This window comes from Hyaena hyaena, unplaced genomic scaffold (genome assembly GCF_003009895.1).
Source record: "Hyaena hyaena isolate Hyena2069 unplaced genomic scaffold, ASM300989v1 scaffold_10, whole genome shotgun sequence".
NCBI classification, from domain to species: Eukaryota; Metazoa; Chordata; class Mammalia; order Carnivora; family Hyaenidae; genus Hyaena; species Hyaena hyaena.
Genome location: NW_024080642.1, coordinates 1,328,321 through 1,353,530, shown reverse-complemented (window position 1 = coordinate 1,353,530; position 25,210 = coordinate 1,328,321). Strand labels below are relative to the sequence as shown.

At 41.2% G+C, this 25,210-nt stretch overlaps 1 protein-coding gene and 1 long non-coding RNA gene across 2 annotated transcripts in view; one reads left to right on the top strand and one right to left on the bottom strand.

The window, feature by feature from the left end:
* The window catches only part of MYO1D (myosin ID), a 351,929-nt gene that overhangs the window by 120,250 nt on the left and 206,469 nt on the right, over nucleotides 1-25,210 (bottom strand). The window contains exon 20 of the mRNA XM_039251930.1: nucleotides 16,901-17,014. Coding sequence (XP_039107861.1) covers nucleotides 16,901-17,014 — 114 coding nt within the window. The remainder of the gene's footprint in view (nucleotides 1-16,900; nucleotides 17,015-25,210) is intronic.
* The window catches only part of LOC120245070, an 85,575-nt gene that overhangs the window by 30,022 nt on the left and 30,343 nt on the right, over nucleotides 1-25,210 (top strand). Inside the window, exon 4 of the long non-coding RNA XR_005531703.1 lies at nucleotides 5,432-5,585. This is a non-coding gene — a long non-coding RNA (uncharacterized LOC120245070). The remainder of the gene's footprint in view (nucleotides 1-5,431; nucleotides 5,586-25,210) is intronic.

Genomic DNA, 25,210 nt, shown 5'->3' with positions numbered 1-25,210 from the left:
TATCAGGATTTTTACAAAACTCCCCCGGCTATTCCAACATGCAGCCAAGATTGAGAACCCCTGAGTCAAAAGGGCACTGATGTTTTCAGTTTGGCTTTAAAAGTGGATACTAAATAAAAACAAATTCAAATACTCCTAAGTATCAGGTTAGCAATGAAAACACGCCATTTTCCCCCTGGGTTGCCTGAGACTGTAGTCCCCTTTCCTATTTCTTCCTTCTTGGAAAAGGCAGGATTGCAATTAAGAGAGAAGCAGTTGTGCCAATATGAAGTATAATGTTGGGCAGCTCCCTTCACAGGTGCTGGTTTGTGTTTATTTTTTCTTTCTGACAAATAAAAGGTTTTCTTTTTCTTTTTTTTTTTTTTTAAATGTTTTATTTATTTCTAGGAGAGAGAGAGAGACAGCGTGAGCAGGGGAGGGTCAGAGAGAGAGGGAGTCACAGACTCTGAAACAGGCTCCAGGCTTCGAGCTGGCAGTCAGCACAGATCCCGACGTGGGGCTCGAACCCACGAACTGTGAGATCATGACCTAAGCGAAAGTCGGACGCTTAACCGACTAAGCCACCCAGGCGCCCCAAGGTTTTCTTTTTCTTTTCCTGTATCCCCATGGACTGCACCTTGAGAGCCTCTGACATGCAGAACACAGTCAATACAGGGGCCCTGGCCTTGATCATGTCATTTCCTGCAGGGTCTCCAGGGCTTACAAGTCACTTATCCTTAAACGGTTAAGATGAGATATTTTAGAAAGCAATTATTATTATGAGAAAGACATAAATAAACAAGGAAAATGAGAGATAAAGCGAGAGAACATTCTAGAAGCCAGATCATATGTTCACTTCGGCTTGGGTGTCTAAAAAAAAATCTGTATTAAAACCCTGTGCAACAGAATTGGTTTCTTCATTTATAAAATGATATTTAGCTTCTTGCACAAAGATGGAGATATAACATATTTAAATGACCTAATAAATACCTGGCATTGGGTGCATGAGAAATGTTAGTTCTGTTATTTGTTTCCTCTTCTTAAAATAGGATTTTAGCTGTGTTATTTGTCGCAAAAAGGAGGTAGCGGGAGCAGTTCACCATCAGGACTGTGAAGTCCCCAAGGGTGTCGGGTAACAGATTAGCATGGGAGAGTCATGGCCTTGGGTGGGTCACCTCCTTTTCTGAGGGGTGGTGTCCTCCTGAGAGAGAGGTACCAAGGCCATCTGAACATTAAGGCTGCTGCAGGCCCGCGCGGATGGGCTAGGTCACTTCCTTGCCTCTCTCCTGGGTCCACGAGGCTTTGCGGGCAGACTGTGTGATGCACTGTTGCGTTGCTAGTACCTGTCAGACGCACAGCGTGCAGTAGGTGCTCAAAAGTGTTTGCTGCACGAGAGCTCCGATCAGACACTTATGTAAAAGGAAGCCTATTACTGCTTCTGCTTGGTGACATCTATTTCTGCAACTGCAGAGATCTTTTTATGTATATGCCTCCATTTAGGGCTTTGCTTTAAAAGCATCTTGTTCGTGGCAATCTGACCTCTGGATAAATATGGCGGTGCTGTACTAATTTTCCCATACTTTAGTGGTTTAAAGGCTGTGTGTTTCTTTAATGAGATAGCTTTTTAAAGGAGTCATAAATTGGGTCTAACTGATTTAGTGCATCTTTTACATTTGTAATTGAATTTCCAAGTGTAGTACTGATGAAAATGGACTCTACCTTGTGCCCCAAAGCACTGACTTTTGACATTATAAATCGGTTGACTTAGTAGTTTAACATAAGCAGTGGTCTCTAACTGTTGTGACAAAAGGCATCTACTTCTAAACACATGTCAGGAAAATAATCAATTGGGTGGCTCTGAAATTCTGGCTTCTTCCTCTCTTATTAAAAAAAAGAGAATTAGAGAACATGGCTAAATGTCACATTTCTTAGAAGTATTTTCAAACCACACGACTTACTAGAATCCAATAATAAAATCACTGAGCGCTTTAAAAAAAAATTACAAGGAGAGTGGAAAGGTGATTTCATTGCCAAAGCTGCCAGACCAAGAAGAGATTGTTGAAAAATTAAACTGAAATCTTAGTATCTGTATCTTAAAAAAAAATTCCTCTTTGATAGAGACATCGCTGTTTTCTAAGAACACAGGTTCTAGAGTCTAATATTGCTATGCAACTCTTTGTTGTAATAGGCAAAAATACAAACGTTTGCACGAGATGTTCAAAATAATAGAGATTCTGGGACCTGCTAAGAATTAATTAGGAAGTAAATTTATTACCTACATAAATAAATGAACAAACCTGAGCACGTTCCATGTCGACATCAAGGGGTTATATACTTTCCATTAAAGACGACTCATAAATACAGTTTAAAGGCTCGAGGGAGGAGAGAGGGGAGAAGGCTGGCTCACACCAGCTCAGGCGGTGCCAGACATCAGCTGACCGACTTCATTGAGATTACCATGGAAACACCTTCTCCTGGGACGCTGCCATGAGGGTAGGGTGCTTTAGCAACGGTGCTGGGGAGCAGAGCCCACAGTGATGGATTTCAGCAGGGCTCACCCCTGTACACACTATAAGGATGATCCATCTTCCAAATGAAATGATAGCTTTCGAGCGAGTCACCATCAGATAGAGTAATAAAGCATGAAGCCCGGCATAATTACAACCCATTTACCTCTACAAAACACTCACATCAGTTCTGATAATTGTCTTTCTTCTCTCCCCTGCTTGCCTGTATTCTCCACAGAACTAAAGGAGGTATTTGTGTAATTAATTGGCTACTTCCTTGGCCATCAAGCTCTCACTGATAAAAAAGGGCCTATATCAAACAGCTTTAGTGGGCAGGTTCAAACATTCTTCAAAATGAACACAGCTCACCAACAACAGGATAAGAGGAGCCCAGCCGAGGTTGGGTTCAATGTTTTAGTTTATGTGGTCTCACTTGAAACCAGTGAACAGATTTTATGTTTACGTAAATTAAACTCGATCTTGGCAACCAGCTCCCTGAGTGCTGGCTGGGGGAGCCCATGTCCCCGTGAACTCACACGGTACAAGCTCGTTGATTCAGGGGATTCACTTCAGCCAGGGGGTGCAATCTTTTCCACCCATTTATAGTGATCTCGAGATGATTCTCAGAGTTAAAGACACTGTGATCAAAGTTCTGTACACAACGGTACTAATGATGCAGGTTACTTCTCGACTGTTTTCTGTATCAAGCCCAGGAACCAGGAGTCTCCCAGCTTTGCAAAACATTCAAATTCTGACCCTCCTTTCCTCGTAAAAATTTTATTAACCTTTCTTGACATTGGAAATAATGCTTTAATTCACTATTACAACTTACAAATACAGCGTAGAGAGTGACTCAAGGCGGATGATGCTAATCTGACAGTAACACAGAAGCCAGCTGGCTGAAATCCTATCCCAACTCTACACGATTTGTACAAAGAAAGCCACTCTGTGGCTAAGACAGGGGTCACTTGTAACTTGAATGTTTCATTCTCAGACTGCTGTTTATAATTACTTGACTGTGCCATCTGTGAGAACAGTGTTTACTGAAAACAGTCTCAAAAACCTGTCATGATTTCCTATTTTTATATTTCTTTTTTTTTTTTTAATATTTTTATTTATTTCTAGGAGACAGAGAGAGAGAGACAGCATGAGCAGGGGAGGGTCAGAGAGAGAGGGAGATACAGACTGTGAAATAGGCTCCAGGCTCTGAGCTGGCAGTCAGCACAGAGCCTGACGTGGGGCTCGAACCCACGAACCGCGAGATCATGACCCAAGTGAAAGTCGGACGCTCAACTGACTAAGCCACCCAGGCGCCCCTATTTTTTTATATTTTTTACGATGAGTGACTGGAATCATTGCTAAGTGATAGGCTGGCTGGATCATTTCTACTAATGAAAGAGAAAAAAGGTGTCAAACTTATATTTTAATTATATTTTGTTTAGGCTTACATAAAGATCAGTCTTTCTCTCTTGAACACAAACCAATTGATGACAGAGCCTGGAGAGGTGATTCCTGGAGAGATTAGCTGAGACCCTAGCATACGATGAGCTACCTAGTTTAGGGTAAGAAAAAAATACATGACCCTACCACATGACTGTTAGAATGGGTAGGATTTAAACTGACAATGGCAAATACTGGTGAAGACGCAAAGCAATGGGAACTCTCATTCACTGCTGGTAGGAATGCAAAATGGTACAGCTACTTTGGGAGACAATTTGGCAGTTCACATAAAGCCAGACTTAGTCTTGATGCATGATATTGCAACTGCACTTGTAAGTATTTACCCAAATAATCTGAAGACTTGTGTCCGTACAAAAACCTGCATATGAACGTTTATAGCAGCTTTATTCATAATGGCCCCAAACTGGAAGCAACCAAGACGTCCTTCAATAGGCAGATGGATGAACAAACTGCAGCACATCCACATGCTGGAATATTATTTGGTAATAAAAAGAAATGAGCTGTCAAGCCATGGGAAGAGATGGAGGCATCTCAGGTACCTATTGCTAACTCAAAGAGGCCAACCTTAAAAGGTTACAAAGTGTATGATTCCAATTATGTGATATTCTAGAAAAGGCACAACGCGTGCAGAGACAGTAAAATGATTGGAGGTTGCCAAGGTTTGTGGGAGAGAGCTACAAGTTGTAGAAATAAATAAGAAATATCAAGCTTTCCCTCCCTGGCTGCCTGATGATTGACTGCCATTATGAACAACATAGTTTCTATCCGAGCCAGGAAGTTCACACCCAAGTGACTACTTTAGCAGAAACAAATGGCCATCTATGTCCTTCAACCCAGAAAGGCAACAGAAACTAAGACAGAAATTTGGGAAAAACTGGCCAAAACATACAAGACCACATCAGATGTCATCTTTGTATTTGGATTCAGGACGCATTTTGGTGGTGGTAAGACAAATGACTTTGGCACAATTTAGGATTCCTCGGATTACAGAAGGAAGATGAACCCAAACACAGACTTGCAAGACAATGCCTACCGTAGTCACCTACGGGGACGGTGCAGGCTTTTCATGAGGGGATTAATAAGCTGTAAAAACTTAAACAACAACAACAAAAAATGAAGAACAAAGTATTAGAAGAATCTGGTTATGAAAATAGACTGGGAAAAGAAACTGAAAATAACAGGTGTTGTTATATAATGGGCAGCCTTTCAGTATGTAATTTTGTTATGGTTTATTGATCTTTATTTTTATGCTAAATTCTCGTCATTCAGAGGAGAACACTGGGTATCTATTCTACAAGCAGTCAGAAACTTAGACCACAGTGGGGAAAACATAATACTCGTATGGCTACATATTCCAAAGATAATCACGAAGCAGGGTTAGCTGGATGTATGCCACTTCTGTTGAGATGCAAGGTATGATCTCAAGAAGGGGGAAGCATACTGTGCAAATAAAATTAATACCTGATTTAACTTCTGGTGTACAGGAACTACAGGGATGAGGAGAATAAATTAAATGAACCATGAGGAAACAGACAAATCCAGATGAGACCAGTTCTAGACTCTAAAAAGTTCATGTCATGCAGACTGTGTGCCGGCGGGGATGTGGAGAAACCAGACCTCTCATATATGGAAGAGAAGGTAAAATGGAGCAGCCATGTTGGAAAAGTCTGGTAGTTTCCTATAGAAGGCCATATGATAAGAATAATTCCACTCCTAGATAACCACCCAGGAGAAATAAAAGCATATACTCACATAAAGACTTGTATACAAATGTACCTAGAAGCCAAATGTCCATGATGTGGTACACAGAGAAATGAAATATGGTATATTCATTCAGTAGAATGTTGTATGATTCCAGGTATATGAAATTTCTAGAAAAGGTAAAAGGATAGGCTGAAGTTGGGAGTGGGGATTTACTGCAAATGGGCACAAGAGAACACTCTGAGGTGATAGAAATGTTCCAAAACTTGACTGTGTGAAGTTTGTACAAAAGCGTAAATTTACTAAAAGTAACTGAACTGTACCTTACAATGGGTGAGTTTTATGTAAGTAAATGTATGAGTTTGCTACAGCCATACAAAGCCCCACAGAACAGATGGCTTAAGTAAGTTCTGGAGGTTTGAAGTCCAAGGTCAAGGTGTGGAAGGGCGTGGTTCTTCTGAGACCTCTCTCTTCCACTTGTGGATGGCCGTCTTCTCTGTCTGTCTTCACAGGGTTTCCCTCAGTACCTGCCTGTGTTCCAACTGCCTCTTCTTACAAGGGTACTGGTCATACAGGATCAGAGCCCACCCCAATGACCTCATTTTAACCTAATTACTTCTGTGAAGATCCTATCTGCAAACACAGCCACATTCTGAGGACTAGGGGTTAGGACCTCAACCAATGAATTTGGGGGAAGCACCATTCAGTCCATTACAGTAAACTATAATTTAATAACGCTTTTTAAGAAGTCAACGTCACAAGGGGTGCCTGGGTGGCTTAGTTGGTTAAGCATCCAACTTTGGCTCCTGTCATGATCTCATGGCTCTTGAGTTCAAACCCTTTGTCAGGATCTGTGCTGCCAGCTCAGAGCCTGGAGCCTGCTTTGGATTCTGTCTCCCTCTCTCTCTGCCTCTCCCCTGCTCATGCTTTGTCTTTCCTTCAAAAATAAATAAACGTTAAAAAAATTAGGGGCACCTGGGTGTCTCAGTCAGTCGAGCATCTGACTTTGCTCAATGAGCGACTTTCCCGTGTCAGGCTCTGTGCTGACAGCTTGGAGCCTGGAACCTGCTTCAGATTCTGGGTCTCCTTCTCTCCCTCTGCCCCTCCACCGCTCATACTCTGTCTCTTTCCTTCTTAAAAATAAATAAAAACATGGGGCGCCGGGGTGGCTCAGTCGGTCCAGCGTCCGACTTCGGCTCAGGTCATGATCTCACAGTCAGGCTCTGTGCTGACAGCTCAGAGCCTGGAGCCTGCTTCTGATTCTGTGTGTCCCTCTCTTTCTGACCCTCCCCTGCTCATGATCTGTCTCTCTTCGTCTCTCAAAAATGAATAAATGTTAAAAAAATTAAAATAAATAAATACAAACATTAAAAAATAAACAAATAAATACAAAGTCAACATCATGAAAAATAGACTGTGTAGGTACAGTTCTGGACTAAAAGACATGTATCTCTATAACAGAAACCTATTTTTAAAAATAGGTATAAGACATTCTTTGAATGAGTAAAGAAATTTGACTAAGTGCTAGATACTAAGTGACATCAGGGAAATGTTTTTTTCTCAGATATGAAAATGGGATTGTGGTTACGAAGGAGAAGGTCCCTGTTCTCAGAGGCATATGCACATAGGAGCATTTTAGTGGCAAAGTGTCATGAAAGAGAGAGCAAACAAATATAGCAAAAAAAAAAAAAACCAAAAAACCTTATTGACTCTAGGTGGAGGGCATAAGGGCATTTATTCCCTGTACAATTCTTCCAACTTCTCGATATATTAAAAAAATTTTATAATAAAGAGTCAGAAGGATAGAATTGGCAGTGAACACTGAGGATCTCAGGGACAGTAAAGACACCTCCCAAAATTTCCTTTATTCGTTTCCTTCCTTGCTAATTGAAGTAGGAAATGTTTCCTTCTATGAAGCTCACACCCAGTTACAGCTTTTATAAGTGAGAAATGGTTAGTGTTTCTACTGTTCCTGCCATACAAAATCTAGAATGAAACATAATGTAGATTTTGGAAGTTGTAAAGTCTGGCATGGAAGAGGCCAAGACACATTGAGTGTAGTTCATTTAAAATAACAAATGACAACAGGGTGCCTGGGTGGCTCAGTCGGTTAAGCGTCTGACTCTGGATTTTGGCTCAGGTCATGAGCTTGTTTGTGGGAGTCCCGCACAGGCTGTGTGCTGACAGGGTAGAGGCTGCTTGGGATCCTCGCTCCCTCTCTCTGCCCCTTCCTTGCTCTCTGTCTCTCTCAAAATAATAAATAAACTTAAAAAAACCCAAATGACAAGAAAAGATCCTTTTTTAAAAATGTTTATTTATTTATTTATTTATTTTTACAAATAGTTTATTGTCAAATTAGTTTCCACATAACACTCAGTGCTCATCCCCAAAGTGCCCTCCTCCATGCCCATCCCCCCCTCCCCCCACATCCATCAGTCCTCAGTTTTTGTCAGCATTCAAGAGTCTCTCATGGTTTGCCTCTCTCCCTTTCCCCCACCATTTCCGCCCTTCTTCTCCCCCTTGTTCCTCCGTCAAGTTCCTCCTAATCCTCCTTTATTTTTGAGAGAGAGAGTGTGTGGGGCAGGGGCACAGAGAGAGACACACACACAGAATCCAAAGCAGGCTCCAGGTTCTGAGCTGTCAGCACAGAGCCCGATGCAGGGCCCAAACCCACAAACTGTGAGATCATGACCTGCACCAAAGTCAGATGCTTACCTGACTGAGCCACCCAAGCGCCCCAAAGATCTTTTTTTAAATATGAGTAGCAAACCAGTGACCTATGGGCTGAATATGGCCAACAGATGTGTTTTATTTGGCTTGCAAAGCATTTAACAATCAGGAGATTTACACAAAATACAGACTTCAGCTTTCTTTAAGGGAATCCAAAGACCTGGCAGGGTGGGCTCTGGCATGGCCATAGTGATTACAGTGGGGTGAGGCCTGCCCCACGTACAGTATGGGCTTCATTCATTTCTGAACCTGCCAGACTCCCAAAGGAATTTGACATTAAGACAAAGAAAATGAGTAAATGCTGTCACTTCTGATGAGATCTGCTTTATCAGCATCCTCTGCTCTCTTTCCATTTATATGGCTGTAGCTAGCGAGAACAGTTGGGAGGGAGGTGAAATGGAAGGGGAGGGATTTGGAAAGTAATGAGTGGCACTAGGCCAACTGTTTATATATGGGGGGGGGGACATGAAGGCAGGGCTACAGCCACACATACAAACAAAAATCAATTCGAGGTGCACTGTTGACGTTGATGTGAAAGGTAAAGCAATAAAGTGCATAGAGTATAACAGAAAAGGATACCTTTGTGACCTTGGGATGGGGAATGACTTCTCAAACAAAAATAAAACTGCATCAGCCTCAAAGGAAAAAAGTTCCTCAAAGGAACCATAAAAATTTTGTTCAAACAAAACATAAAAATTTTGTTCAAACACACCATTCAAAGAATGAAAAGTCAAGTCACAGAGTCAGAAAGTATGTGCAACATCTGTAACTGCCAATGGGCACTTGTGCAAAAATACAAAGAGAATTAGAAATCAACTTTTAAAAGACAACTGAATAGAAAAATGGGCAAGGGATTCACAAAAGGCATCCATATAACCCACAAACACACAAAAAGTTGCTAGACCTTATTAGTAATAAGGGAAATGCAAGCACAAAACACAGTCCACATCTGTCAACAAATGAATGGCTAAAGATGTGGTATATATACATAACGGTATATTATTCAGCCACGAGAGAGAAAGAAATCCTACCATTTGGAGGAACCTGGATGGGCCCTGAGGGTACTATGCTCAACAAAATAAACTAGACAAAGAAATACTATATGATCTTGCTTACACGTGGAATCTAAAAAAGCCAGACTCAGAAAAAGAGTGTAGAGTGGTGGTTAGCAGTGGCTGGAGAGTAGGGGAAATGGGAGATGCTGGACAGAGGGCATGGACTTCCAGTTATAAGATGAATAAATTCTAGCAAACTGCTGTACAGCACTGGTGATGACAGCTAATAATACTGTATTATATACTTGAAAGTTGCTAAATGAGTAGATCTTAAATACTCTCACCACAAAAAAATTGTAATTATGTAGCGTGATGGAGCTATCTGCTCATGTTATGGTGGTAGTCATTTTGCAATGTGTAAGTGTATCAAAATTGGCCTGCTGTATATCTTACACTTGAACAATGTTATATGTCAATTATATCTCAATAAAGCTGGGAGGGGGGAATCCCACAATGTGTAACTACCACATACCTACCAAAATAGCTAACTTTTAAAACACTCTCGGTAGCTAGTACTGGAGAGAACACGGGAGCGACTGGAACTGCCACACGGCGTTGTACTACTACTTTGGCAAACTGTATTGATCTACTATAGTTTCACGCCTGGGGATCTATACAATGAAAATGTATGCACATAAACACTAAAGAGACACTAAAAGAGACATAAAACATAAACACTAAAAGAGACAGTGACCAGGAGGGAACACAATGGGGGCTTTTGGGAGTCCTATTAATGGCCTGTGTCTTGACTTTGGTGACAGTTACATAGGTGAATTCACTTTGTGATCATTCATCAAGCTCTACCCTTAAGCTTTGTGCACTTTTCTGAATGTAGGGTATACTTCAATAAAAGAGTTAAAATATTTGCTCAGATGTGAACAGGTGTGTGTGGGGGGGTATGCCACATGCCAATAAAATCTTCCAAGGGTCTGCTAATCCAGTGATCTCAGTTTTACTTCAGTTACCCCAAGCCTCATGAGAAAGTTTGAAAATCTTTATTCTAATGGTATCTTGTCACCAAAAATGGAATACAAAAGCAAAGATATATTCAGTTCTAGTTCAGACACTTGTTTTCAAAGAAAAATTGGACTGGGACTATTTTGTGTATTGATATAAGGGATTAATAATATTGCTCTGACCTGTTAGAAAGATGGTAAGAGTGAATAATGGGGCAATGGCAGAGAAGAAGGAGATCTTTCTTTCTTCCCCTCCCTCCCTTCCTTCCCTTCCTTCCTTCCTTCCATCCTTCCAGGTTTCATGCCCACCACGGAGCCCAGTGTGGGGCCTGAAATTACCACCCAATATCCAGACTGACCTGAGGGGCACCTGGATGCTCAGTTGGTTAAGCATCCCACGTTGGCTCAGGTCACAATCTCACGGTTCTTGAGTTCGAGCCCCACGTCTGGCTCTGTGCTGACAGCTCAGAGCCTAGAGTCTGCTTCAGATTCTGTGTCTACCACAGTATGGTACCGGTACAAAGACAGAAACTCAGATCAATGGAACAGAATAGAGAACCCAGAAATGGACCCACAAATGCATGGCCAGCTAATCTTTGAAAAAGCAAAGAGTGCCACATGCACCCCAATGTTTACAGCAGCTCTACCAACAATAGCCAAAGTATGGAAAGAGCTCAAATGTCCACTGATGGATGAATGGATAAAGAAGATATGATATACATATACATATATATGTGTATATATATATATATACACACAATGGAGTATTACTCAGCAATTAAAAAGAATGAAATCTTGCCATTTACAACTACATGGATGGAACTAGAGGGCTTTATGCTAAGTGAAATTAGTCAGAGAAAGACAAATATCATAGGACTTCACTCATATGAGGAATTTAAGACACAAGACAGATGAACATAGGAGAAGGGAAGCAAAAAGAATGTAACAACAGGGAAGGGGACAAAATATAAGGGACTCTTAAATACAGAGAACAAACTGAGAGTTGCTGGAGGGGTTGTGGGTGGCGGGATGGGCTAAATGGGTAAGGGACATTATGGAAGACACTTGTTGGGATGAGCACTGGGGGTTATACATAGGGGATGAATCATTGGAACCTACTCCTGAAATCATTATTGCACTATATGCTAAGTTGGATGTAAATCAATCAATGAATCAATCAATCAAAATGAAACCAGTTAATCCCTCAACTCAAAAAGCTAGAAAAGGAACCAACAGAGTAAATCTAGAGAATAAAGAAAACACAAGAGCAGAGGTCAATGAAAAGGTAATGAAATCAATAAAATAGGTCTCCACCAAAACTGATCTGGGAAATGAGGGAAAAAAGTATATCTGATTAATGTTAGGAACACGGAGGGACTGTGGCAAGTACAGTGAGAAGCTCTTGGCCCCAGGCCTGGGTCACTGGCAGCCTACAACGGGCTTCCCTTAAGTCAGGGCTCCACCCTCATTTAGTGGCTTCCTCTCTCCTCTGAGGAATATCTGAGGGCCGCGTCTCTGGGTGGAGGGGAGTGGGGGTGTACTCTTGTTTAGATGGAGGAGAAAGCAAACACGGCTGTCACGTGTTTCACATGCTGTGCGATAATGGTCCACACACCGTTGGCTGTTGAGTGGGTCACAATCCCCCCTGGGCTTGAATTATCATTTGCTTCATTTACTTTTCTCTTTGACTTACCCTCTCTCCCTTATCCTCCTTCATAGATAGCTTCCTTTTTCCTTCCCCTTTATTGAGGTACATAGCTTACACTCAGCAGAGTGCACAAATCTCAAGCAAACAGCCTGGTGAATTTTAACAAATGTATACAGAAGTGTAACTGCTACCAGATCAGGGTGCGGAACATTTCTAGCCCCTGGTAGGCTCGCTCTTTCCTCCTCACTCATATCTGTGTCTTTGCTCTTCCTTGTGCTCCAAATACTTTTCCTCCAAGTAAGCATATGGCTCATTCTTTAGCTCCTATGAGTCTTTGCTTAAATGTCAACTTCTCAGTGAGGCCTGATCACCTGATTTGAAATTAGAACACCTCTCATATCCTCTATCTTCCTTCCCTATTCTATTTCTTCCCTTATCCCTTCTAATGGATTATATGATGTGTGTATATGTATGCGTATACATATGTGTGCATACATATACATATATACACAAATATATACATGTATGTACAGTCTGCTGCTCCCCCCCGCCCCCCGCACAAAGTTCTGTAAGGGCAGAGATTTTGATTATTTTGACACTTCTGTGCCGCAATACATCTATGTCTGGCACATAATGAGTGTCCAGCAATCACTTGTTGAATCAAGAGTTTAGTAATTGAGGCTGTCACAACACAATTGGTCTACAGCTTTCTAAAACCCCAAATGAAGGTAATTCTTGCACTCCCTTCTAACTCAGGTGTAACTCTCCATCTCTTGAGTCTTCTTAAGCCTCTTTTCGTTACACCTCAAGATCTAGCAGAAAGGAATGAGGCACCAGGATGCTACAAGAAACACCTCTCAGACGAGATGTGCACTGGTTGCACAAGGTTGTCAACAAGGAGGAGGATCTCTCCACCCAGCATGGAAAGCCGTGGTCTGTAGGGATAAAGCAGTCACTTAACTGATCCCTGGGGAGACCCTGGGGTCTGGTGGATGTGCCCATTCGAGTTAAGTGCCTAGGGCACTTAGGTGCTACTGCTTTATACCAGGTCAATGGGTTAGGAGATGCAGAGATAATAAATTGGTTGAGTACTTTTTACGGTGCATTAGGAAAGCAACAAATATTGGTCCCATATTGCTGGCTGGAAGCAGTTAAGGAAACACATTCTGCCAAAAAGCACTGGTGAAGACCAGGTTTAGAAACAGATTAGACACACAGCCAAACTACAGCAGCACCTAAACTCTCACCTGCGATGGGCATCCATGGGCACGATTTAGGCCCTGTGTGACAAAGACTGGAATCCAGGAGACTGGAATGGGTGTAGGTGGGAAGAGTCCAAGCATTGAAGGATGCCTGATGAAGCTGGCCTATCTGAAGCACTTCTCTCCTACTGACCCTCGCCAGCATGATTTGTGCCCAAAGGTGACTTGGGCCTAAGGACAGCAGTCAAAGATTGTAGAGGAAGAGATCAGTGAAGCCCCAAATGAACTGTAGTAATTATCCATGCTATACAAGGAAAAGTCAGGAAAGACGATGCATGGATTAACAAGTGCTTGACAAGGAACTATGGTACCCATGTGGATCACGCAGAATTGGTGGCTATGGGGAGGACTCACCTGGAGCCCGTGTGCAATATGTTACTGTGGGATGGCACTCGGATGGTTTGTCGGGTTGGCTGATTTAGATCTAAGCCCATGCCATCTGGCAAGGACGGTGACTGTTAGTAAGAAGACACAAGGAGAGAAGTAGAGCCTGAGAGGATGGCAGGAACGCAGACTCTCTAAGCACTCGTGTTGCTCAGGGGCCTACAGGATAACACAGCCCCTTCGAGCTTCTTTCAACAGTGTGGTAGCATTTCCTAAGTTTGCACCAGATTCTTCTCCCTGACTACCATGTGTATCCTCATTAAAGACATTACTCAAGAGAGTAGATGGTCCCAATCTGTTTCTTGGGGCTAGAAAAGCTTAACTGAGACAGGAAAGGAGCCTGTGCAGAAGAAATGAAGAGAATGGAGGGGTGTGGGCCCCTCAGCTGTCTGTTCTTACAGATTACTCTGACTTCCAAAAACTTTCCAACTGGATTCTGAAACACAGTGTTCCTACAGTTCTTATCTTTCCTAGAATAACTCATAACCTATGGAACTGAAGGGAAACTAGAGCTTATTCAATGCATTAACAGAGAGATGAGCAAATGGAAGCCCACTGAGAGAAGAGATTTCCTTCTTACTCCATTTCCTTCAGTGATTCTTTCCTGACCATTTAACTGTGAATGTTCTCGAATCATCTGCCCCCTTTCTCTCTCTAGACTCATAATTTCAGCCTCCAATCCATGGATCCATCCATGGATCTGCTCTTAAATTTTTATCTTGAGTGCTGAATTCTTTCCCCCTCTATAATCTTAGATTTCCAATTATCTGTGGAATGTATACTTCCAAATTTCACCACTGCCTTGAAACACAGCATGGTTAAAACTGAGATCATCTCCTTCTTCCCTTCCCAGTTTCTTTTATTTTTTTTTAAATTGTTTTATTTATTTCTGAGAGAGAGAGAGAGAGAGAGACAGCGTGAGCAGGGGAGGGTCAGAGAGAGAAGGAGACACAGAATCTGAAGCAAGCTCCAGGCTCTGAGCTGGCAGTCAGCACAGACCTGATGTGGGGCTCGAACCCATGAACTGTGAGATCATGACTTGAGCCGAAGTCGGACGCTTAACCGACTGAGTCACCCAGCTGCCCCCACCCTCGTCCAGTTTATGCATTATTCTTATCATTGTTTAAAGGTTCCTTGTCTTATCTGTTTTTGAATTTCAAAATATTCCAATCATACAAAAAGCCTAAAGAATAAAACAACAAAGACTCGTGTCTTCATGATCAACATTTAATATTTTGCCATAATTGTTTCAGACTGGAAAAAAAACACTTTCATAGATCTGGTTGGAGTCCCCATCCCCTTCAACCTGGTGCCTCCGAAGAGGCGGCCACTACTCCAAAGTCAGTTCTTTGCAAAGCAGACCCCGAGACAAAGGCTGATAAACATACAGAAGTCATTTGGGAAGTGCGGGGACACTGGCAAGGGAGTGGGGAGACGGTTCAGGGACAGAAAGACAGCCAACAGGGCCCATTGTTAAAGCACATACCACTGTGGCCCGCAGGCAAAGTAGGTTCTAGCAGCCTGAGGGTGGCCTTGTGACAAGGATGTTGGCTTGTTGGAGTCAGGCAGGTGTGCCCAGAAATGAGAAGGGAGTGCAGGGGGACACAGGCAGAGGACTGACTGCATCCGTGACACTGTGTGCCCATCTACTGACATTGTTTTACCTTCACTGCAATTGTTCAACGTTGTTTAATTTTCATATCACATATTGTTGCTAACATTGACAATGATGCTGATGATGAAGGGGAACAGCGACTATAAACACACACCAGTCATGAAAAAGGATGGTAGTCTGGGAAAATAACTTCAGTTCAAAGAGTTGTTCAGCTGTTTATTGAGTTTGTATCAAGTGCTTTGATTGATCTCCCTTTAATAGAAAGTAAAGAAATAAAACATGGGCCACAATTTATTTTTTGTTTGGTTCCACACTTCATTTGACTTTGACAAAATCCGATTTTCTCCTGTGTCCTCCTTTGCTTCCTACTTTAAGGCTGCAGTGACTAGGCTTAAACTGTCATCGATATATGATTACAAGCACTTGCTAAGAAGACGCTATACAATCAAGAATGTCTTTGAATATCATTTTCTTCTTAGTTGCAATCCATTAGCCTTTTTATTGAAAGGGAAAAAGATACATGTGTGTGTATTGGGGTGGGGGTGGAGAGCGTAATGGACATGGGTCTCAACCCCGTAATCAACTCGGCAGTGATGTTCCAAATCATTTAGCAAAGGCAGGAACAGTCTGCCTTCTGTGGTCCCTCACAACCAATAGAACTCAGGATTTAACAACATAAAACTACAAAACAATATGTTTCCTATTCCCTTTTGCAGACACCAAAAGGATTTAAAATAATCTTTAAATAGTACTCTGCATGGATTCTATTATTGGACAAATAGAGACCTCTGTCCTTAGGAACTAACAGACAGACAAAACCACCTGACACTCAAAAAGATCTGGTAGTCAGCAGGATCTTTCTGAAGAATTGGAACAGACAGTCACTTGGAAAGCAGACCACATACAGCAGGAGAAAATTTAAAAAAAAAAAAAGAATTTCATATTGAGATTCAAGGATATATCCACCAAATTTCATATCTGAAGTGAGAAATGATTACAGAACTTGAAAACCACATGGAGAGCAACTGAGTGGCTTTAGATCAAAAGGAAAATATACTGGTGAAAAGAACTTCTTGAAACAGCAAGCATTTTACCTCTGAAAGAGAGGTTATGTTTTCATAAAGTAATTCTCTACTGTTTTTCTACCTGATTCCATTTCCCTATGAAAACAAACCTCTTGAAAATAAATAAGAAAATGCATTATGTGTCACAACATTTAAGTGGTACGTAAGAACACAAGATTAGGCATAAAGAAAGGTCACACAGAATGGAGAACCCTTACACTCTGTCTTTTAAAATGTTTCATGAATCTATTGGTAACTTTGGATCCTTCTATTTTTTTTAAAGTAGCCTCCACACAGCCAACCTGGAACTCCAACTCATGATCCCAAGATCAAAAGTCGCACGCTCCAGTCAGGCACCCCTGGATCCTTCTAATGGAAAATTGTACATTTGTACAAAACATAAGATTGGCATACAATTTCAGGAATTCATGGGCTTCCTAAAGCCCCAGAGGTAGTAGTGATTAGTTACCAACCCACTTGTGGTCCAGGAATACCACGTTAAGAATCCCTTATTCAGAAAGGAGCAGAAAACACTTACGTTGTAGAGCGGAATCGTCTTCATCACCTTGTATTGTTTAGTGGGGTCCATCTTGTACAGGTGACGGTCAGTGACAAAAATTGCTCGGTCTTCCACCTTACTAAATCGATTCACCTGTAAGAAAACAAACCAATAAACCATAATATCTCATCAAGAATGAAATCAAATTGTCTGCCAGGAAAGCACAGAGGGGCAGTGGTGGCTGGTGGTGGAGACATGTTCTGGAACAGACATGTACCACGCAAGGCCCGGGCTCCTGGATGAACAGAGATCTAAAAGGAGTAGTGGTTTCTGGATCTGTAGAACTTTACAATTTAAATTTCACAATTTTACGGTTTAACAGGGAAAATAAGAAAAACTGAGAAGAATTACGGGACTAAAAATATGTGACTCAGACACTATAAAGAACATAAAAAGGCGAGCCAGAGAATAGGAGAAACATTTTGCAAATCAAATTTCTGATAAGGGGCTTATATCTCTAAAGGAACAGAATGTATATTAAACCCAGGAAATATATCTCAATAATAAAAAGACAAAAAAATGGGTAAAGAATTGGAACTGACATTTCTGCAGAAAAGACATACAAGTGGCCAGTAAGCACATGAAAAGATGTGTGACATCATTAGCCACCAAGGGAATGTAACTCAGAACCAGTGAGATACACCTTCACATTCACTGGAATGACAATAATAAACAAGACAGGTAATAACAAATACTGGCCAGGATGTGGAGAAACCGGAACCCTCATTGCTTCTGGTGCGAATGTAAAATGATGCAGTTGCTTTGGAAAACAGTCTGGCAGTTCCTCCAATAGTTAAATATAGAATTAGCATATGACCCAGAAATTCCACTACTAGGTATATACACAAGGGAACTGCAAACGTAGCCACACAAAACCTTGTGCATGAATGTGCACAGCAGCAGTAATCATGACAGTGAAAAAGAAGAAACAACCTAAATGCCCATCAACTGAGGCACAGATAATAAAATATGATATATCTGCACAATGGAATATAATTTGTCAATAAAAAGAAGTATCGATACATGCTGTAACATGGATGAACCGTAAAAAGATTATGCTAAGTAAACAGTCACAAAAGACCATATATTGTGTGATACCATTTACGTGTAATGTCCAGAATAAGCAAGTCTGTAGAAACAGAGAGATTATTGCTTGCTTGGCGGGGGGAGATGGAAGGTTTGGAGGGCTGACAGCTAAGGGGTTGGGGCTTCTTTTTGAAAACTGATTGTGGTAATGGGTATGCAACTCTGTGACTACACTAAAAGCCAATGAACTGTATACTTTAAAGTGGTGAATGGTATGGTACGTGAATTATATCTCAATAAGGCTGTAAAAAATGCAACCCCTATTGGAAACAACGCATTCTGCCCTTTTCCTAATGCAATGGGTAGCTGTATTTCAGATGAAATTCCCTAAAGAATAATGAGTATGTCATTAAATCTACATGTTCAAAAATGGACAGTGCCTTCCACAGGCAATGGTACAAATGCCTCATAATTACCACTGTCCATAACAAGAACGGGCTGCGAGGAAAGCCAGTTAATGCCCCACACAGAAAGGATTCAAACAGAATCCTAATGTGGGTATGGTAGAGGGGATTCCTGCTCTGAATGCAAAGATAAGAGTCCCCAAGGTCTCCTGACACTCAGATTCTATCATTCCCTTACCTGACTTTCAAGAGTTTCTTTAAAAAAATTTTATTTTAGGGGCGCCTGGGTGGCTTAGTCGGTTAGGCGTCCGACTTTCGCTGAGGTCATGATCTCGCGGTTCGTGGGTTCGAGCCCCGCGTCGGGCTCTGTGCTGACTGCCAGCTCAGAGCCTGGAGCCTGTTTCAGAGTATGTGACTCCCTCCCTCTCTGACCCTCCCCTGCTCACGCTGTCTCTCTCTCTCTCCTAGAAATAAATAAAACATTAAAAAAAATTTATTTTAAATGTTTTATTTATTTCTGTGAGACAGAGAGAGAGAGGCAGCATGAGCAAGGGAGGGTCAGAGAGAGAGGGAGATACAGAATCTGAAGCAGGTTCCAGGCTCTCAGCTGTCAGCCCAGAGCCCGACACGGGGCTCGAACCCACAAACTGTGAGATCATGACCTGAGCCGAAGTCGGACGCTTAACCAACTGAGCCACCCAGGCACCCCAAGAGTTTTTCTTCAAAAAAAATTTTTTTAATGTTTATTTTTGAGAGAGAGAAACAGAGTGCGAGCAGGGGAGGGGCAGAGAGAGAGGGAGACACAGAATTTAAAGCAGGCTCCAGGCTCTGAGCTGTTAGCACAGAGCCCAATGCTGGGCTTGAACCCATGAACCCTGAGATCATGATATGACCTGAAGTCAGACGCTCAACTGACTGAGCCACTCAGGCACCTTAAGAGTTTTTCTTTTTTTTTTCTTAAATACTTTATTGTCAAGTTGGTTTCCATATAACACCCAGTGCTCATCCCCACAAGTGCCCTCCTCCATGCCCATCAACCCGCTTCCCCTCCCCCCGACACCCATCAGTCCTCAGTTTGTTCTTAGCATTCAAGAGTCTCTCATGGTTTGCCTCCCTCCCTCTCCCCCACTATTTTTCCCCTTCTTCTCCCTTATGGTCCTTCGTTAGCTGTCTCCTAATCCTCCTATACGTGCAAACATATGGTATCTGTCCTTCTCTGCCTTAAGAGTTTTTCTATCTGCCACTCTTCTCTTTTTATTTATTTTTTTTATTTTAAAGATTTTACTATTATTTTTTTGGGAATCTCTACACCCAACATGGGGTTCAAATTCACAACCCTGAAATCAAGAGTCACATGCTCTATCGACTAAGGCACCCCTCTGTTCTCCTTTTTTAAACTTAATTTCTGTCAGGGCTCTGCTCCTGACAGGTTTCCTCATGTTATGCTCTCTCTTATATGTTTGTGATTTTCCACTCTCTCCTTTTATCTACGTATATTTTAAGATATTGCTCAAGTTCTCATTCCATTACAAAGCCTCTAAAATTCCTAATGTAAAAATGATCACTCTTTCCTTTGCACTTCTATTACACAGTTGTAGAATGAATATATAGGATGCATTAGAGTTAAGAGTGAAACAAAACATTAACATTGCAACTCAAGGGCACAGGGTTTTTCTATTAAAGCAGGATACTTGAGAATATGGTGAGCTGTTGGCCTAAGTGCTTTTGCTAATGTAAATAACGGATCCTCTCCCAGCCCTTCTTTTCTGAAAGAAAGACAGGGAAGGTTGCTGGTGCTTATAAATTCCAAGACAATAAAGTTAAATCTGTCCTTAGTCTGTATCTTCTTACTGTAAAATTTAGTTACTATCTATACCTCGCTACTAAAAGGGCAAAAGTTTTCATTTAATAATTGCAAAGTTTTAGTAATTTCAAGGACACCTGTAATTTAGACCATGGATGCTTGTTATGAAAAAAAAAACACAGTGCAGAACACTGTGTTTTTATTTTTATTTTTTTAAAGCCTATTTATTTTGATAAAGAAAGCAAGTGTGGGCAGGGAAGGGGCAGAGAGAGAGAACCCCAAGCAGGCTCCATGCTGTCAGCGCAGAGACTGAGTTGGGGCTTGAACTCACGACCTTGAGATCATGATGCGAGCTGAATCAAGAGTCAGATGCATAACTGACTGAGCCACCCAGGCACCCCTACAACACTGTGCTTTTTCAAAACAACTTTTTAACCTTTATTCATTTTGTTTCTTGGGAGACAGAGAGAGACAGAGCACAAGCAGGGGAAGGGGAAGAGAGAGAGGGAGACACAGAATCCAAAGCAGGTTCCAAGCTCTGAGCTGTCAGCACAGAGCCTGATGCAGGGCTCCAACTTATGAACCATGGGATCATGACCTGAGCCGAAATCAGACACTTAACAACCGAATGAGTCACCCAGGCACTCCTAGTGTTTTTAAACTTATAGCTGAAGCTATGTTTGGCATAGGAGATTGATTTTACTCATGAATATTGTGATAATCTGATTATAACCTCACTAATCTAGATTTAAGCAACTCAGCCAGTATAAGAGATTATACAGATTATCTTAAAATTGGAAGTATTTAAAAAGCTGCTTCCCTTATAAAACAGCCAAAAATAAGTTACCAAAATAGTTATAAATAAAATTTACAAATTTAATTCATAACAAACTAAAAAAAAATATTTTAAATGAAGACCAAGAATCAGTAGAACTATTTTATGGTAAAAATAGTAAGAAGTGTGGTTGCCTTTGGTGGTGGTAGAGCTTGGCTCAGAAGGGGTATGAGAGAGCTTTTCAGGGTGATGGAAACGTTCTATGTCTGGACAGGGCTGTGATTGACATGGGTGTACGCACCAGCCCAAACTCATGGAACTGTATACCTTAACACAACTACGGAAACAAAACAGTGTAGCACCTCAAATATCCAGGGCAGATTCTTATTTACTGCCTTATTATTTCACAGACAGTAATTCTGTCTTCAGGCCAGATTGGAATCTCCTCAAGGGTCATTACCATACAGTGGCTTTCTTCTTATACCTCGCAGCACCCAGTACAAAGTGGGCAACTTGTAGCATTTACTACATCCTTGCTGATCAGTTGGTTGAGCACTTTTAATCCCACAAGATAATTTCAAGAGGTGTTCTTCCCCACATAAGCCAATCAGTGTTGATGATAAGAACTGTCAGACTAGAAAACACAGCAGCACACTGGGGAGGTTGCATAATGTGCGAAAACAATTTCCCAAGTGGCAAATGAAAGCATGTTTGCTCAAGAGCTGAAGTCCCCACTGCCTGGTTTGGTCCTGGAAAACCTTCATTTCTACACTGAAGAAAGAGGAACTGTGGCCTCTTGCTTTCTTATTTCTGAGGCTGGAAGACTATCAGTGAGCTATCTTTTTAATAAAGAGCTCCCTAACATACCACGTATTATAGAAGCACATGGATTGCTCATCTGGAATTATTTTCTTCTTCTGGTTGGAATTGTTGAGATTTGTACTTTTTTGTTTTTTAATCTCATGGCGTGTCTTTCCCATGAGTTAACCTTTCCCTTCCGAGTCTATGTTTCTGGAGGGTAAGGCCCTCAGCAGTAGTCATCGCAACAGTGCTCTGTGCACAGAACGCTGACAAGCCACAGACACAGTCCCGGAGGGATCTAGCAAAAACGTGTCTGCCTGTACTTGCAGCCACGTATTGCTTGGTCATAGCTACGCTTAAATATAGACTCATACTTTCATGGAGAAAAGGGTCTTTCTACAACTGGACATCTAAATATGATATTGAATTAATTTTTTCCTATATTACAAAATTTATTTATTTTAACATTTATTCAGTTTTGAAAGACAGAGAGAGAGGGTGAACAGGGGAGGGGCAGAGAGAGGGAGACACAGAATCTGAAGCAGACTCCAGGCTCTGAGCTAACTGTCAGCACAGAGTCTGACACAGGACTCGAACCCACGAACCATGAGATCATGACCTGAGCTGAAGTCAGACACTCAACCGATTGAGCCACACAGGCACCCCACAATGTGCATTTTGAAGCACTCTACAAGCTGCTGCTGATATACAAAGGAATGACAGGAAGTCCTTGGTTATATAGTAAGAATCTGAGTCTAGTAGTTGAGATAGATAAATAAACACATGAAAATAACTTCATACAAAGATAAAATAAATCTAGATAATGGAATAGGGAGAGAATGTATACATGTCTTTGTGATTCTGTATAATGCCACTTTAGGAGACAGTCAGAGAATGCCCATATTTGCAGGTAAATCTTTCCCTAACAGGTAGAATTAACCGCAGAACATTTCATCAACAAGGAATTAGCTACATGCTAATTGGGATGTTTCAATTTTAGATTTGGGTAATAGTTAAATCAAAACTGAGCACAAAAAAATTTCTGAACAACTATAATGTCATGTTCCTCAGTGACAAGAAGGAAATGCAAAGCAAAATAAAACCATAAAGGACACTAAACGCCCCCCACGCCAGGTAAAGCAGAAGCCACACCTGTGATCATACATTCCCCATCCCTGCTCCCGAGACCACATTTGCAAGATGCAAGCGAAGCAGTTAGAGATAACTTTGAACACACTGTTACCTCTGGCAGCAGCCACAGCTAACTAAATTAGGACAGGGGAGACAGGACACAGCAGGGCAGGATACAGCAAACTCAAATTTAGGTTTTTGAATTTTATGGTCTCCTCCCTTCTGCCTCAGAGTCTTAGAAATCAGTCAATTCGCTAAACATTTCTTTCATAACCAAAGCGTATTTTTCAGCCTTCAACTTGACAAAAAAAGTATCTGTACTTAAGAGGAAAACAGAGTCCATGTGGTAAAATAATAACTCCTCTTGGTAGTAATTATTTACTTTACACAGCAATGGTTTTGCCATGAAAGAGAACTGGTCCTTGTCAGAAGACTTGAAACAGGGTGACGATAGAGGTTCTACATCAGCATTTTTCTAAGTTGTTCTGCAAACATCAGCCTCAGGTGAAGCTTTGTGAAATAAAGGGTTCCAAGTCAGGTGGGTTTGAAGAATGCTGCAAACCATGGCTTCCCCAAGGGTATTCGTACCCCATGAATATATTAAAGGTTCTGAGAATTCTGTGCTTAAAGAGCGTATTTAACGGCTGAACCCTGCATTTCCCAATTATGACACAAGGAATCCTTTTTAAAGACAAATTAATATACATTAAGCAGAACACTGGCTTGTGAAACTCAAGTTGGAGAACGCTAATCTACTAATCATTTGTATCCATCTTGGAGTATGGAGACTAGAGAGCATCTACAGTGGATCATGAATAGTAAGTAAAGCAGTCCTTCATCTTTGGCAAAATCTTATGAAGAAATACATGTGCATTGCACAAGAACATGAGAAAAGAAAAGCTTATTGCGTAACTTCACAAAGTGACACAAGAGTCAAAAACAACACCACAGTAGTAAAGTGGAGAGGACTTCCTTTTTTGTGATGGGTCTGTGAGTTAACCTGGAAACCAGAAGACAAAAACCTCAAAGCAGAAATGTTACTGAAGTGCTATTGAGAAATATTACAGTCCTTTTTATATAAAAACGTAATTTGTAAGGAGAACAGGTCATAAATCCTTACCTTGAGTTTTAGCAACTCAAATCATCCTTAAAACAGAGCAAGTGAGTGGGAAGGACATCATGTACCAATAAAGAGCTTTACATGGTGTAACTTAGCTGAATCTGAGTGCAGAGAGAAAATTTTAACATGCATATACAAATTTGTAAACTCAAAGTTAATTAAAATAATTACGGCACAGGAACACTTTCTTTCTTTCTTTTGAACTCATAAAGTAATAGAAAAACTGGATGACAGACTCACTATAGAAGGTGATCTCATCTTATTTCTTTTATTCCCCATGCTACACTCCTCAACCAAAGAATCTATTTATAATTTTAGTCACCACCCCAGGAGGCCAGAGATAAAGTTCCCCTGGAGAGTTAGACCAACAGAAAACATAATATTGGTGAAGGTAGCTATTTGCATAAGCCTCCCATCTTAAAGGACATTTTATAACTAGTTAGGGAAAGTGGTCATTTCCAAAAGACTCAAAGAAGAAAGAAGATGACTTTGCTGAAACTGTATCAAGTTTACCTTGGCACGTCCCTGGGATTGAAATGTTTCTAAAAAAGGCATTATATAAGCTCAACGGCAGAAAACCAAACAATCTGATTACAAAAAGAACAGAGGACCCAAACAGACATTTTCCCAAAGATATGCAGATGGTCAACTGGCACATGAAAAATACTTATCACTCATCATCAGGGAAATACAAATCAGAAGCACAATGAATATTACCCTACACCTTGTCAGAATGGTAGAATCAAAGACAAGAAATAAAAAGCGTTGGTGAGGATGTGGAGAAAAAGGGACCCTCATGTATTGCTGGTGGGAATGTAAAGTGGTACAGCCACTGTGGAAAACTGTATGGAGATTCCTCAGAAAATTAAAAATAGAAATACCATATGATCCAATAATTCTACTGGGTATTCACTCAAAGAAAATGAAAACACAAATTCAAAAAGATATCTGCACCCCTGTGTTTACTGCAGTGTTATAAACAGATAAGGAAGATGTGAGGCATCTATCAGAATATCACACAGTCATAAAAACAAATGAGATCCTGCCATTTGCAACAACATGGATGAACCTATAGAGTATTACATGAAGTGAAATATGTCAGACAAAGACAAATACCATATGATTTCACTCATATGTACAAATGGGGTGCCTGGGTGGCTCAGTCGGTTAAGTGTACAGCTTCGGCTCAGGTCATGATCTTGCAGTCTGTGAGCTCGAGCCCTGCGTT